The sequence below is a fragment of the Danio aesculapii genome, chromosome 25 (genome assembly GCF_903798145.1).
Source record: "Danio aesculapii chromosome 25, fDanAes4.1, whole genome shotgun sequence".
Classification (NCBI taxonomy): Eukaryota; Metazoa; Chordata; class Actinopteri; order Cypriniformes; family Danionidae; genus Danio; species Danio aesculapii.
The window spans coordinates 25372557-25389800 of record NC_079459.1 but is presented as its reverse complement, the minus strand read 5'-3'; the positions used below and the strand labels follow the sequence as shown (position 1 = coordinate 25389800).

Sequence of the window (17244 nt, the reverse complement as noted above, 5' to 3'; positions counted from 1 at the left end):
CCTTCCCACTCCCCGCAGCTAACGCCACCCGACCCCTCCTTGCTGCGTTTGTATAATCCACCTTTCACAGGTCGTTGAGCAACGATCGGTCTCACTGAGTAAACTGCAGAGAAGTGTTTGACTCTTTCAACCCTGTTAGTCACAGTTATGTACCCAATGACTCAAATAATCCTCAGTAACCACCACCTCGACCGATTTACAACAGTGAGCTGCAGCCTTTTGTCCTCAACTAAGTGGAACTAAGTGCAATTTTATATTTTCACTTGTTACATAAATACACATGCTGAGAAAAAAATATGTGAGGGAATGTAGCTTATTTACTGCGAAATGTTGCTTCAGAAGAGGACAATGTGGTTCAGTCATGAAACCAATACTACTAGCTTACATGTGGGCATGAAAGGTTTTAAAAAACTTAATATGTATTGGTATAGATAATTGGTATTGACCAATTATCCAACAATGTTCTTGTCAACATATAATTTTTAGATTTGAATTCAACTTCACCAACAATTGAATTCTCCTAACACGGCAGGAACACTGCAATCATTTTCAAAAACCTAAATCGGTGTGAATGCTCACTGTGTACTACAATTGACATGTAAAATCAGAGTGGCTTGCCACTTTTAAAACAACTTTATTATGGGGGCTCGTCCGGGATGCAGGTGCTAGAGGAAAGCAGGTCTGTTTACCTAATAAACCACAAACCTTTCAAGCATGCATCTGGGCACCCACACTTGGGTAATCTCTTCTGTTACTTTTCTGCACGAAAGCTTTGCGCACAAGCTAGGCAAAATTGTAAAGTCAATAAATATCTGCAGCAGGGCCCTGTACCCGACGAGAATATCAAAATGAGAAGCATCTTATCACACGTAAGCACATCGCTGGCGGTGTTATTGAAAGACTTTCGCAATTTCCCCCTTGTCATAGATGTGGAGAGAATTATCTTCCCACTGTAGGAAGCAAGGGAAAAAAACAACATAACAAGATCAACAAATGTTCAAGTTGCTTCCTCTACGGCAGGAACTTTTCCTGATCCGAAGGGTGAGATTATGGTTAAGCGCAAATGTGTTCTGTGGAACCGTGATGGGCAGTTTGCTTCGAATAGCAATTTATAGTCATGCGTCCTGATAGAGAACCAGGAAAAGCAGGAACGTTTTTGACAGTTATCATTTACGGTACTGGTTGTTTGGGATACTCTAAATTTGTGAGCCCTTGGGTGTGCGGGAAACGTGACTACAAATGGTATTTAATGCCGTTGATACAGGATTTGGATATATTCAGGAAGATGTTCCAAAATGTCACTTAATATATGCTCAAGAATTGTTTTAACAGATAGGTATACTGCTCCTTCTAAAGCTGAACTAAAGTTTACTTGGTTTAATGACTGCAAATTTATCATAGGACAAATACTGTGCCACAGATCACTTTGAATGAGCCAGCAAAACTGCATGAGCGATAGAACGCATTACACTAAAATACAAATGTCACTATAAATGATGTATGTTTCAAAGAAGCCCTTTAGTCTTAGGAAGTCTTCATCTCAAATATACAAATTGTCTTTGCAGTCATTTAACATTAGAGGGAAAAGAAGAATATCACCTGACAGAATCCACAACATTGTTAGAGAGTCTCTTCTGTTATATTTTGATGGCTCTATTAGTGGCTACAATATTTACTAGAGGAAAGTGGTAGAGTTGCAGAATAATTTGTACATGCTAGTTCTACCACTTCTGAGGAAAGTATGGTATAATGTTTGCAGAGAAGTGTTATCACAATTTGTAAAAGCGATGAGAGTAAATGAGTGGAATATGAGTATTTTCTCATCATCTGACATAAATCTACCCTCCTTGTTACATTCATTTCAGAAGCAAATGGTCTCTGGAATACAAGGAGCGAGGCAACATCTCATGAGTTGTTCCATCATGGAAATGAACCACTCTCTAGCTCTTGGTTGCACCCAAAACAAACAAACAAAAAAAAAAGAAAGTAGGTAGGGGGAAATCATTAGGAACGTACATTCTATGGACGTGTGAAAAAAAAAAAAACATTAAAATGTAATCAAAATATTTATAGAATTTACTCACCGTAACAGCACACCAAGAAACTAAAATCGTCTAATCAGGAAATAAAATAAGTTAACATACTGTCTCTTGTGACACAGAAATTTACATTATATACATTCTTTTTTTTTTTTTTTTTAGTTAAATAAACTCCTTTGTATTGATTGGTGGTTCCTTCAAGTTAATCCATTCGCTAAAAAGCTCCTCCGGATGTTTAAAAGCCCTGTTGGATACTTCCTGTAGAGTCAAAAGAGAAGATCCGGCCAATCAGAGCACAGTAAGGCTTTTTCAAAAAAAAAGTCCTTGCCAATCTCCTGACATATCCGAAAGGCAACATACCCTTAGCAAGAAAAATGACATACATCCACACTCGGAGAAAGAAAAATAAATAAAAATATATATATTTATAAAATGAAAAACAAGAAGTAACGTGGAGAGTTGTCAAGCAGTCAGGAACCCCCCTCCACTTTTGTTTTTTTACATTTTCCATTTTTAGAGAGGGAGCAGATGGTTCTGTTATTCCTTGTTTTGGAGTTTAAAAGTAGGCTGCTGTTACCAAACAAAAAAGACTAAAGGAAATCAAATCATGAAAGGACACTCCTCTTCTTGCAGTAGAACTGTACATCTTTATATGCAGGTAAACAAAATGTAAAAGTGCTTTTAAAGACTGTTATCCAGTGTATCGAAAGGAGTAGCAGGCACTTAAGTCCATCCCCATGTTGTAGGTGTCTGACAGTGGCGCAGTAAGGTACATGTAGTTTTGGGTTAATCCCATGTTGTTCGTTCCTCTGTTGGACGGACGCAGACAGACAGACATCCACACATATTCCCAACAAACACTAGCCCAGGATATCCAGGTAGACAGGTGTGGCTTTGCCCAAGGCAAAAAGAATTTTCTGGATGTCTTTGATGTTCAACCTCTGTTGCGGTTCCCTCTGCCAGCACCCCAGCATAATGTCGTACACTTCCTTGGGACAGAGCCGTGGCCTTTCTAGCACTCGTCCTTGTGTGATGCATTCGATTACCTGTAAGGAGAGTCAGGAAGGAGAATGGAATTACTTACTATAGTATGGTCTTCAACCTTCAACCTTCTAGACCAAAGACATGTCATATAATACTTAATGCCAGTGTTTACATGGACATCAGTAATCGAATTATTTGCCTTAATCTGAATAAAACAATAATATGATTAATGCCGAGTTCAGACTACATGATTTTCAAAGTAGTCATAGTAGGGGGTTTCAAGGTAGGGGGTTTCACACTGAATGACTAGGAAGAATCGCTGACAACTTTCTCCAAAGTACATCTCAAAACCAAAAAAACGTGAGAAGTGACATGGAAACAATGCAAGGTCACGTAATATATCTTTCGTTATTAACTACATAATGGGAAAAGTAGGCTTTAGCTTTAGAAAATGTGCTTATTTTGCTCACCTGGCTTTTGAAAAGAATTTGCAATTTCTCAACTTTTTTCTTTTTCGACCCAGTTGTGATTGCTCAGATGACACGTCAAACAGACTCGGTGCTCCTGCCAAAATTTTCACTAGTTTTTCCTCCATTTCTTGGGTCCAAATAAACTAAAAATGAGCGCTTTTTACTTCTCACCCAACCTCCTGCTAGCCTGCAGATACCCACACTAGTGGATGCTGCTCTCTTATTGGCTGTAGATAATCACCGATGTTATTTTCAATCAGAACACATTTCACACGGCATGATTTGAATCGCCGACAGGTCCAGATATTTAGCACGCCAAATATCTCATGGGCATCGGCGACTCATCTGCGATTCTTTCATATCGCGTCCTTGATAGTTCACACACTCATGTGAACGAGCACCGATTTGTCTGTAATTTCAGGCATTTGCCGGTGATTTTTCAAAACCTGTCGGTGAGTCAAAAATCGAGGCTAAAATCATGCAGTCTGAACTCGGCATAAGGTGTTTACATGAGTTGCTTTTTGAATGTTCCTTTCGTGATCCCGTTTTACATGTTATAGCACATAAATTGATTAACGTCATTGCGTCACCGCGCTATTCACATTTCCTCCAGAGTTTCATGTAATTTCGGGTGTTTCATTTTTCATTTGTCAACTTTAACTGCAGTTTGGCACTTTCATTTTGGAACATTTCAATACAATACAATACAATACAATAACAAAATAATAGTTTTAACTTAATAAGTGATATTTCTTTGTTGCCTCCTTGTTGTTTCAATAACACATAATAATCTTTACACCACATTAAAGACACAGTAGTCAGTAACTTTAAATTGTCGAGAGTTTTCTGTCACATTTAAAAGGGGTGTTTGTGCATGAAACGTGCACGTTTATGGGCTTGGTTTTCTTTCTTTCTTTCTTTCTTTATACCGCAGAGCACTGTACAGTATTGCGTGTGGTCACGTTCATTCATTCGCGCATTCTCACATCTGTACGCTGCAGCGTTTAAAGTCATGTAGATCAGCTGGTCTGTGTATGATCTGACATACACAGACATGGATCAACTGATCTTCACTGCTTTGAAATACCCCAGTATCTCCATATCTTTGCTTGTACTTGGTGAACAGTTGTGAAGTGCGGTGAACTGATGACCTTCATGGCCATTTTTGATGAGCATGTAAACACAATGGCCAATCAACGTTGTTTTACAATGCGGGAAATTTACTACCAATTGGTACTGAATACAATTCCGTCCAACCTTTGTAGAAAAAAAAAAACACTGAATTAAGTCATTATTTTGGTTGAATGTGCACAGAGTATTATTTTTGCTTTATAATTTTCCAATTGAACCACTGAATTTGGACTTTGAACGAATTGGAATCCATACTGTATAAGGAGGATGAGGGAGCTCTCAGATTTCATCTAAAACATCGTAGATTTCATGGATTTGGATTAAAATACGGATGAGTAATTAATAAAAGTTTTCATTTTTAGGTCGACTAACATTTTAATGGAAAGACAAGAAATACTCTGTTAACTAAAATCATGCATTAAATCTGTTTGATAAACATTTTTCAGAGTATCTAAGGCAGTTTTGCTGAAAACTGTAACACGACTGTATTTTGCACAACAGACTCATTTGACACTTTGCTGTTTCTCTAAAGAAACCATCCGCAGCCTGCATGTTATGATACACAAACCAGGCCCATCTCATGAAACTCTAGCCGTTTGCCTCTGTGGATGGCTTCATATCGACTTTTAGAGGAGACAGATGATTGTTCGTGGTCTCTCGGGTTTTACCGCGGTGACTCCAGCTAGTGGATGTCTGTGTTCTATTGACCGAAAGTTTGATTTAGTTTCTTCCACTGGCAGAAATGACACCGTAACGTTCTGATGCAATACAGTAGCCACCATCCCTCCAGCAACAGAATATGAAGCAGCGCGTGTGATTGGTATTCAAGGCCTTTCAGTGCATAACACAAAACACACACACACTTCTTTCTTTCATAAATCGCGCAGCATCTATAGATTATGGTTCACTGAGTTGATATTGATAATCTCAGTGTGAAGTAGCGCTCAAACCAGCTGCGACTTGAAGCTTCAAGAGAAACGCTGTCTCTTTTTTTCCCCCACACTTTTCACAGCTTGGAAATTTGAAGTGGTGGAATGAAGTATTTTCAGCACAGCCAGCTGTGTTTGGTCAGCAGAGAAAAAACATAACACACTTTCTCAGCGTTGTATTTTTAGTGGCTGATCTGATTTTGGGTTTCTAAATGTGTGTCATCAACATACACAATGAATCATAATGTTACTGCTTACATTTACTGTGTTATTTATAATAATACAGACTTTTCTAATGATTTCTAATGCCCTATTTCTAACGATTGTTAACTTAAAGGTGCAGTATGTACGTTTGACACCCAGTGGTTGAACTAGGTATTGCACACCTAGTTCAAAACACATGTAAGTGCAGGTTGCCAGATTGACACCACCAACAGCAGTGTGCCTGACTGTCAAGCCTAAGGGCTGATTTAAACTGTGTTCTAAATAAAAGCAACAACACACGATAGAAGGAATATTTTCCATATTAAAAGGAGTTTTTGTTCTAACAAACACCTGAAATTTATATTTTAGAAATGGCTTCTATTTCTTGCAGCTGAATAACATAAAACCATAACAATCATCACTTCAGGTACAGCTCATGTGCTTAATTCAATGTTAAATGCTAATAATGTGAGTGTGAATGCCATTTTACATGACATTTATTGACTACTGAAAGCAGCAGCAGATAGTTTACCTCAGATCCCGAAAATAAATAAACTGTTTGACACCTTTAGAACTGTGACTCAGTGTAAACCAACACTTATGAGTGATTCAGCATGTACATTTAATAATGTCAAAGAGGTTTAATATGTATATATTAGATTATAAACCTTACCATTTCGTTGGAGTGCAGTGAGTGCACTATTCTGTGCTTCTGAATAGCTTTATTTAAATTCTGTTGTGTTTCATCTGGCCAAATTGCTCATCACTGCAAATCTCGTCACAAAGCCTGTTATGACACATGGTTACAATGTAACCTGCTCACCTAATGTTTACTTTCGTAATATTTTTATTATTTGCTAATTAATAACCATCTCATGTGGAACTCTGAATCTCTATCTCATTTCGGAGGCTGCTACCATCCACCAGAGCTCGCATTTTGGTTGTGGACGCATACTTTGAGAGCCTTCCTGACTGACTGAATGAATAAAATATGCGGTCTTCCACCAAGGCAACTTAGGGTAAACTGGCAGTGGGCAGGTTATAGAGACCAAAACAAAGACAGACATTCCAGAACGTAACTCACATATTTAAAGCAGAATATCTGACTTCAACATTGTTTTTCCGATAAACAAGAATGTTCACTTAGCATGTTTCAAAAATATCTGCAAACATATTATGGTATTGTTATGCTTTTGAATAGTCAAAAACATACATAAAGCACCTTTAAATTTGAATTGTTACAGATTACTGTACTTTAAATGTCTTTATTATAATAATCCTAAAATAGACATTAGAAAATTGATTTCCTTTTCATTTGCTGTAAATAATTGGCTAAATGCTTTTGCAAGGCTTGAACCATGAACTTCTGTTATAACCGTTACTGTGTATCTACATTCATTCACAGTTTAATTTTTTATGAACTTTACAAATACTACCAGTAAACATATGGGGAAATGTGGTCACAATATCTTGTTTAAATGCACAAATGAATGTATAAAGGTTTAGTCACACTCACAAATACCGCACTATAAGTTTACCCAGTTTAAATACCACACTTAACCATCTTGTTTAACCACAAAAACATTAAGTTCAATAGTGGCAATTATGAGATTTTGCTGAAAAGATAAATAATACTATTGGCTATTCAGACACAATGGAATAATTTGGAAGCAGCATCTGTGTGTGTAACTGTTTGGAGTTGATCCAAACCTGAGCTGTGAAACGTTACATGGAGAAAAACAATAGCTGAAAATTAAGCGCAATGTTCCTCATTAATGCGACACATGAGGGAATATGTGTGTGCGATGAAAAAGCCAATAAACATGACATTTCAACATGTACTTGTTCAGTTGACAAAAAGAAGTCATGTTTCAGATGACCTTGAGTTACCATTATTTATATAATTGGGATGTCACAAACAAAGGAAGAAGCATTTTACAGTCCCTACAAGGCAGATTTTGACACACATTTTGTCAGAATAACGTTGAAGCTCTTATTTTAGTCATGCAAATGTGTCCCAATTTAGCAAGATGTTTATTTATCTCAAATATTATTTTACAGAAATTTTCAGTGAATCTAAAATGTATTATTTTCGAATTTGTTTGGTTATAAATTCTAAAGTCTGCTGTATAATAAACCGTATCTTATTTTTATTTAGATTTTATATGTACCAATGTAAATGTTCAAATTGCAAACCCCTTTTTGTAGCATTTATGCAAGAGATTAAAATTTACTTACAATTCCAGATTCACTTAACAACATCTATTAATTTATCTAGACTTCAACTGAGTGTAAAAATCTTGATGGTTCTGCAGGTTTTGTCTATTCAAGCTGATTTTTATTTTGTATTTTCTATTGGATTCGAGTCAGGTGATTGGCTGGGCCATTCTACAGCTTGATTTTCTTTCTCTGGAAGCATTTAAGAGTTTCCTTGCTTGTGTTTTTCATTGTCTTGCTGAGATGTCCACCCTGGTTTCATCGTCATCATCCTGATTATGTAGATGTTGGACTGAAGCAGCTAATATTAATTTACAATGACGAAGGGCAGAGGGTTGCTGAATAACTACTAAGAGATTTCAGCTGCTGTCTGGGCTTTCACTGCATTTTTACACCTCCCTTTCGTCATGTGTTCAATACTTTTTTCCTGTGTCATTTTATTACACATACTGTGACATAATTTGTAAACTAATTAGATTTGATTTCTTTTCGTATACGGATATCTTTGGTTGTCATCAAAATCTGGTGAAAATTTCAAGTCAACAGCACCTTTAGAAATATGTTTTCTGAGATAAATGGAGATGTGCTCAATACTTATTTCCCCCACTGTAAATCTCTAAATCGCTGTTATCATTATTTTATTTTGCCCACTTCAATGTCAATTTCTTTATCTATTATATCTATCCTCAGATCAGATAACTTATTGATTTTTCTTTATTGATACTTTTGTAAATAATCTAATGATTATAATTGTAAATGATATATACCAAATGTATCGATCTTTTATACAATAAATATAAAAAAAGAAATAGTCCCTACACGGCATTTGTTGTACAGCAAGCGGGGGGTATAAAATGATTATTAATTATGTTCCCCCTTTTTTCCTTAGTTAATGGATTACATAAATCACAAAACTTTTGTATTGTGATTTTTCAAAAATGCTTAAATATGCAAATTACAGTGCTAGCTTACAATTCTTACAATTCTAACATACACATAAAACAAAGTAAACATTCTTGTTTTTGATATATTAGATTACAGACATATTAGATATTCGATTTTTAGACAAGAGTTTTTATAAACTTTTTTTTAAATCTATAATTTAGAAAATACTGCCAAATCCTGTTAAAAAATATTTTGTTGTAGAATATTGTATATAATAAGACCGGTTATGTATGAAGACGTCCCTTTGTAATAAAAAGGAAAAAGTTTTATTTAAGTAAGACTGAAAAAAGCCTACAGTGTGTTGCTTTACAAAGTGAATTGTTAATATAAATGATCTGCCTTTGCATTGAACTTTGAGCGTCATAAGCTCAGATGTTGTTTATGCTCAAACAGCAACATCACACACTAAGTTTTATAAGTGAAATCATAATCAAGGACTCCTTTTAAGCTCCGGACTGAGCAAAATGGTAGTCTGCTTCAGATATTCCATCTCCATTAAGCTTTTCATGGTCTTTTTATCTAGGGAATAATGAGTCTTTTGCACCTTGTTTTCTTCAACGGTGGTTTACTAATATTGCATGACCAAAGATATCCAGTCGGTTTGCAAACAGCTAAAAAGACAAAAAAACAAAACTGCACCGATACTAGCGTCCTGTCAAGTGATGAACAGATAAAATAAACGTACCTCATTATTTGCCAGCTGAAACCATGGCTGCTTGCCGTAGGTAAATATTTCCCAGAGGATGACGCCAAAACTCCACACGTCACTCTCCGTCGTGAACTTCCTGTACATGATGCTTTCTGGTGGCATCCAGCGAATGGGCAGCATAGTGTGTCCTCCCACCTGTCAGGACACCAGAACATCATTATTAATGACTAGTGACCTTCACAAACTTACAAAACTCACCATTACCAATGAACAAGCACACTCTGATAAAAGTATACTGAAGTAGAGATCTGCGCGGGACATGTTTTCAGTCCTGCACTCACAAGGTTTTATTCCGCACCAGACCGCTCCCACCATATATTCAGCCTTTGTTCACCCACTGCCCGATCCACCCCGTTTTCTACCCGCCCTGACTGTTCACGCTAAATTTAGATCTAGTTCCCAAAATCTCACGTTTAAAATGGGCACTACCAAAAGAGAGAGATAACAGATAAAGCTGTATGTTGTGCAAGGATTGTAGGCTAAATGTCAGTTTTGTTTGCCCCTTTGTGATGAGATGTGAGTGCCGCCTTAAACCTGAGGTTACAGTCTTGTGACTGCTAAAGGTTAAAGGTATTATCACATCATGCAAAGGGTAATTTTTTTATAATGCATTAAAAAGACTCCCATACATCAGAATTGCCTGATGTGGGTTTCCTAACAGTAAACTGACCGTTTCTAATGCAAGCTGAAGGACAGTTTTTACTTTGCCCTCCCATGTTGGTAAAGCTCGCTCTGAGGACCGTTGTGCAGATGATGCGGGCACTGGCTGTGGGAAATAAATGCACATGCAGAAAGCACTGCTCCATGTGTTCATCATGTGTAATAGTCATGAGCACTGGCTGCACCAGTGCTTAATAAGAATATAGGAATAAGAGGATATCACAGATATTTACATTTACATTTACATTTAGTCATTTAGTCATTTAGCAGATATGCTGTTCCGAAATAACATCAGGAACTCAGGTACGATATATTGCCTGCTCCTGTTCAAATTTCACCAGTGTTACTGACCGCTACCGCGTTTTATTCTGAATTTTTTTTCTCGTGCCACAAGAAATCTGGTCAGGTCCTCTATATTCAGACCTCTATATTGAATGATGTATTTTTGGATGGATGCATTTTTCCTAATACTTCGTTTTTGATTTGCATGCATTTTATTTTTTAATCATCATTTATGGCACCCAGGGTGCTATCCACAATAATGTTTGTGTTTTACTGAATGTTATAATGGACGCTTTTCACATTGTGAGTTTCTCACAATGGAAGTCATCATAGTTGGGTAAACTTGCACAGTAAATGGGAGAGTACAACAAATATATATTTTTTACAATCCTGTTTGGTGAAATACTGTAATAAAAGATGGCATTATAGTCATGGCATTATCAAGACTTTCAGAAAAAGGAAGAAACATGTCTGAGTTTGATAACGACAGCCAGAAGAGAGAACAAGGTCAAATTTACTGTTCTGCCCATAGACACTAGACAATAGAAACCCCTCACATACAGTAAGTGGTAATTTGTTTTTTTCAATGTGTAATATGATGCGAAGATGATATAATACATATGTAATTACATATAAATGTTCATACATTAAAAAAAAATGTAAATAAAAAATACTTTTAATGATTTAAGGTGCTAATGACTGTTAAACACGTCATAACAGTCTTGTGAAAAGTGTCCATTGTAAGAGAACTCAGCAATTTATGATAATATCGACATTTTTGTAATTTCTCAAGCCATGTTCAAAGGAGGGATAATAATATTAATTCTTTAGTTTCAAAACGCGTTCCAAATCTAAAAATGTCCATATACCACCACTTTAGCATTACAAAATATTTACAGTGGAAGAAATAGGTTTTAAAAGTGCTGTTGACTTGAAGTTTTCACCAGATGTAGATTTTTTTTTTCACATATTTTAACAGTTTGTAAAAGTATTGATGGTTCTGTGCGTTTTTGTCTATCCAAACTGATCTTTGTTTTATATTTTCTATTGGATTAAAGTCAGGTGATTGGCTTGGCCATTCTACAACTTGATTTTCTTTCTCTGAACGCATTTGAAAGTTTCCGTGGCTGTGTTTTGGATCATTGTCTTGCTGAAATGCCCACACTGGTTTCATCGTCATTATCCTGATTATGTAGATGTTGGCCTGAAGCAGCTAATATTAATTTACAATGATGAAGTTGCTGAATATCTTCTGAGAGATTTGGGCTTTCTGGGCTTTCACTGCATTTCTACACCTCCCTTCATGTGTTCAATACTTTTTTTCCTGTGTCATTTAATTTTATTACACATAACTTCATTTGTAAACTAATTAGATTTGATTTCCTTTCATATATGGATGTATTTTTTTGGTTATCGATATCTGGTGAAAATTTCAAGTCAATAGTATCTTTAGATATATGTTTTCTGAGAAAAATGGTGACGTGTTCAATACTTATTTTCCCTGCTGTAAATCCCGATTCACACAAACTTTATAACAGTAGTTTTGATAATAATGAACATTTATAATGGCCTCATTTATAGCATTGAAAATATCTATAAATTCATAGAGGCTGTTTCATGCCAAGCTGTGAAATAAAAAACATGCTTCTGATCCCAACATTAGTAAAGAATGGAGATAATTTATATTTGATTGAGTTTATCTGGACGGTTGGGGTAGTTAGGACGATTCTAAGGGTCCACACATTGAGGGGGCCCCCAGAGACATAATAAAGGGCCCGCAATACCCGCAGTTTTCGAAAAATTACGTTGCAGCTAACGAAAAATTATTAGGAACTATTATCTATTATTATTAGAAACTATTATTGGGAAGTATTATCATTTATATATAGCTAAATATTAAACAACATGACCCAGAATCCAGCATAAAAGGCTATACAATCTGACAACAATGTTGCACCACACAAGTGTAAGTAATTGTTTTAATTGTTTAGAAAAGTGTAAATATGCAAAACTGTTAGCCAATCATACCAGTGGGTGTTTACCTTTAAGTCTACAATATGTCACACCTATTCAGATTTCCATGAGGGTAGTCAAAACAGGACAAATAATATTCTATTCTATTGTTTTTGACATTAAAAAAACAAAGTGATAACATTAAAAGGACATCGGAGAACTGTAAAACATAAATAAAACAGATTTGTCAAGCAGGAACAAAGGAGAAAGCAAGTAAATCGCGAGAAGGGAATACAAATATATCCATTAAAAGGTTTCTGACAGCTCCAAATCATCAAAGGCCATAAATAAAGTCTCCCTCCAGGCCTTCCCCATGTTAAGCGAGATATTAATCGATTACAACAACAAGACATTAATCATCTCTGCCCTGGGCCGGACTGCTTTGGAATCCATTTCCTCTTCTTGTCTGTTGGCTTGTGTTAATTACAGCTGTGCCAGGACAACTGAGAGTGACGTTTCAATGGCGGGCGCGTGGTTATTGCGGCTTTCAACTCGTAAGTGGCGACTGCGTATTAATTACAAGGCTCATTAGTGGTTTGCTCACACGGGGGTCAGGCTATCGACTGCATGCAGGAATATAAAGCAGCCTGCGGTGTGTGTGTACTGTACGTCCTCATACTTGTCTGCTTTTCGCTTTGTAGAATGTGTGGAGTGTTTTTAGTTCCATCAGAAATGCATTTAGTTGGTAGAAAAGCGAGTATAAATGAGATTATGGTAAATTGTTTATTGGCTCGCGTCCCGTGATTTGGCTAAAGTGTATCCTTGGAAACAGGACGTGTTGTATCCAAGCGCTCAGCACAATGACTATTTAAGAATGAGGGAAATTTGAGTGTTTGACGATGCATGGATCAGTTTTTGGCAAACAAACACACATTTTGGGTTTGCGAATCAACAGCTATCAAAGTAAATGACTTCAAAAATAGGAATGTTTAACTATCAAGTCATTGAGAAACGTTTTAGTTAAAAGTCGGGGAGATCTTTTTTTATTATATTATACAATTTTTAAATAATGTACAATAAATAAATAATTTTGTGAATTTTGTGTCTATTATTATTTTAAACCATGCATACCTGATATGTTTTAATTTGTTTATCGCTGTTTCAACCAAAATATTATGTAGAAAAAATTCAATACTGATAAGAAATGCAAAGTTATATTAATTAGAAATATTTCAAAATGTTGCTGATTTTAATATTTCTAATACAATAAGAGTGAGACACAAAAACATTGCAAAATCTTAGTTCTTGGGAAGTATTATCATTCTAAATAGGGAATATTAAACAACAGCACATGCTTCTAAGTGCTGAGCTTAACGAAAAATTAAAAGTAGCAGTTTTTTTCGAAGTTTACGAAAAATTATTAGGAACTATTGTCTATTATTATAAGAAACTATTATTAGGAAGTATTAGCATTTTTATATAACAAAATAGTAAACAACAGGACATGCTTCTAAGTGCTAAGTGTAAGAAATTATTACGAATTAAAAGTAACAGTTTTCCAAGTTAACAAAAATATTAGGAACAATTCTCTATTATTATTAGGACCTATTATCATTTTGATATAGCTAAATAATAAATAATTATAATATATGTTTCTTTACTGTATTTAAAGAGTGTTTATTAGAATAGATGTAGATGCGCTCACATACAGAATCCTCCTAATCAATCTAAAATGATAAATTCTTTCCAAATAGAGATATTCAAGTCATCTGTTGAAATTGTATTAATATCGCAATATAGAATAACAAAATATTGCAATGTTAGATTTCTCCAATTTTGTGCAGCCCTAGTTAAAAGTGATTTATTGTCTGGGTTGGTGCTATACTGCATATTACGGTACAAAAACCTTGTAAAAGCTTACCAGTATATTTTCTGTTATTTTACAGACTTATTTCTCTAGGTATTATTTTTTATATATTATATTTATACATTATATTATTTCAACTACTGATAAGTCAATAAAAAAGTTGAATTTTCAACATTAAAAGTCGACAGAGAAGAGATCAAGGTTCCAAAATGCAATTCACAACCCTAAATGAATGGGAAAACACTGGTAATTGACATATATTTTACAGCGCACACCAGGGGCGTCGCAAGACCCAATTTACTGGGGCACGTGCCCCAGTAAAAATCGCCAGTGCCCCAGTAAATGCTTTGAGATATGATTTACTTCATATGCAAGTGTATTTATTAAGATTGGTATTTCGGAATGAAGACGTTATTCTCTATGTGCAACCAAACCAACGCTGGTAAAAGCAATGTAGTTTAATCAAAAAGCAAACTGACGCATCTACGCGTGTGCGCAGAGAACCCACGCACCTCTCGCACGCGCTGCTCTTCTCCTGGTGCGAGTCCCGGCAGTTAACATGCACGCCAAAAAAACTTGCTGCTCACGTGCCACTCCTGCGTTGTAAAACTGGCATAACAGCCTTTTTTTGTTTTGCAAGTCGACAAAACTAAAGTTTAAAAAATATGATGGTGATAGATTTTTTGTATGAAGCAAAAAGGAGCGATGACGAGTCAGGGAGGTAAGACTTAATGCACCTAATTCTCTGTCATGCGTCAAGTCTAAGACAACAAATAATTCTATAAAACATCTTTTTTTTTGTATTCCATTGAACTGTCTATAGAATTTCAATCAAATGAAATTAATATATTAATGCAAAAGATTTCGTAAATGATCTTAGCATATCACTCCAGTTGTGTCTTAACACTGTTTTCCAGTTACATTTAAGATTATTTCAAATAATAATTGTATAATAACAATAATACTTTTATTTATAATACATTTTTTTAATATAATTTTTTATATATATATTTATTTATTTATTTATTTTTGAAGGGGGTGAGAGGAAGGGGGTGCATGCCCCAGTAGAGCTTTGTCTAGCAACACCCCTGGTGTACACCAAATCTCAGGTTGCACTTTCCAAATTGCAAATGATTCTGAATAAAAAGTGTACAAGGGTAAACGTCTTAGTGATTAGCAAACTATAAAGTCATTGAGACATTCTGCAATTAAAGCTCTTTTTTAAAATATAGGCTGTATATGTTAATCAGCTATGCTTCTGTGCTTCTCATTGGCAGCCAGCTCTTCACCGAGGAGGAAGCCGTCCTGCAGGCTCCAGTGATGTGTGGCAAATCTCCCTCCTCTCGCTGGCTCGCTCCAACCCTCCCGCCTCTGCCCTTTAGGAGGTGTAAGCAATATGCCAGTCCTGCTGCGGTCAAACAACACTCCTCTTGTTCCGCGAGATGGAGTTCGGGCTACTGCTACTGCTAGCGTGGGCAGCAACTGCTCCCTATGGCCATACTGAGCTGCTCGCCTGGCTAACTCGGCCCGCTTTAGCGTTAGCGCAACATCCTTGCCAGGAAAAAAGTCAGCCAGGGATGAAGGTAATGAAGGTATGATCAGCGTAATGGACAGAGATGGAGGCGGGGAGAGAGACAGAATAATATTTGAAGAGCTTGGGAGTCAGTCAAATAAGGTGCTAGCAACTTCGTTTTCCTCTCACATTGAAATGATAGATTAGATTAAATTAGGCAATGTCAAACACTTCTGCCTCTGTGTTTAGAATTGACGTTTATCAAGGCGGCTAGGAGTTTATTAGCTTAGAATGATGCTAACTAGCTTGTTTGATCATTTAGATCTTAAAAAAATATTTAAATTATTATTAAAATATTGATCTGGTATAACCGTAATAATTTAAGTAATTGATAATAATATTGACAAAGTATTTTGTAATTTCTCAAATCTTAAAAAAATGTTTAAAGACAATAACGCTAATTATGTAGCTTCAAAATTCAGTCTAAATCTCAAAATGGTTATACGTAAAACTATTTTGTTGTTTTTATATCCTGATTCAAACAAAGTTTACAAGGATAACACAAGTCCTTGTTTATATCAATGAAGAAAGAATATTCATTGATGCTGCTAATGCTAATAAAGGGAAAAGATTGACAATCTAGAGCTTGACAATCGAATAAAGTTACTTTAAAAAAAAAGTAAATAGTTACTTATTATATCTTTTGATTATATTTCAATAACTTTTCTAATTGGACAAAAAAAAGTGGCGTAATTACTCGCTAAATAATTTAATTACTTGAGACAATACTACACAACATATTCCGAGTTTAAATGTTCAAAAGGAATAGGAACTATGCTTCTAACTACAGCTCTAACATTCGCTCACACTGGCCTTACAATGGAAAAGCGGTTGTTCCTTCCGCCACCTGGTGGATCTTCTATGTGAAGTTGCTTTGACACAATCTGCATTGTAAAAGAGCTATACAAAAAAAGGTGAATATTGCGTGAAGCACAAAAGTGAACTTGGGAAACAGCAAATCAACAATGATGGAACTTGTGACCTTATTTGGCTAACAATGGTTTTCATAAACGCATCCCTTGGCGGGTTGTTTGATTTGGAGGGGGAATTTCGCTCGTACTGGCCTGACGTTGAAAAAAAACAGTTGTTTCTTGTGCCATCTGGTGGATATTGCATAAAGCACAAAAGTGAATTAGAAAAACACCAAATCAACGAACTATCTTTATAACGATGGAACTTGCGACTTTAGTTGACTAACGATGGTTTTCAGAAATGCACCCCTTGGCGGGTCGTTTGATTTGGAGGCATTCGCTCACACTGGCCTGACAATTGAAAAGCGGT

The 17244-nt window shown here is 35.9% G+C and overlaps 1 protein-coding gene across 1 annotated transcript in view; it reads right to left on the bottom strand.

The window, feature by feature from the left end:
• Positions 1-2248: 2248 nt before the first annotated feature.
• ntrk3a (neurotrophic tyrosine kinase, receptor, type 3a) overlaps positions 2249-17244 on the bottom strand; it is a 390201-nt gene continuing 375205 nt past the window's right edge. The window contains exons 18-19 of the mRNA XM_056451313.1: positions 9605-9763; positions 2249-3085 (exon numbers count right to left, since the gene is read on the bottom strand). Coding sequence (XP_056307288.1) covers positions 2900-3085; positions 9605-9763 — 345 coding nt within the window. The 3' untranslated portion in view covers positions 2249-2899. The remainder of the gene's footprint in view (positions 3086-9604; positions 9764-17244) is intronic.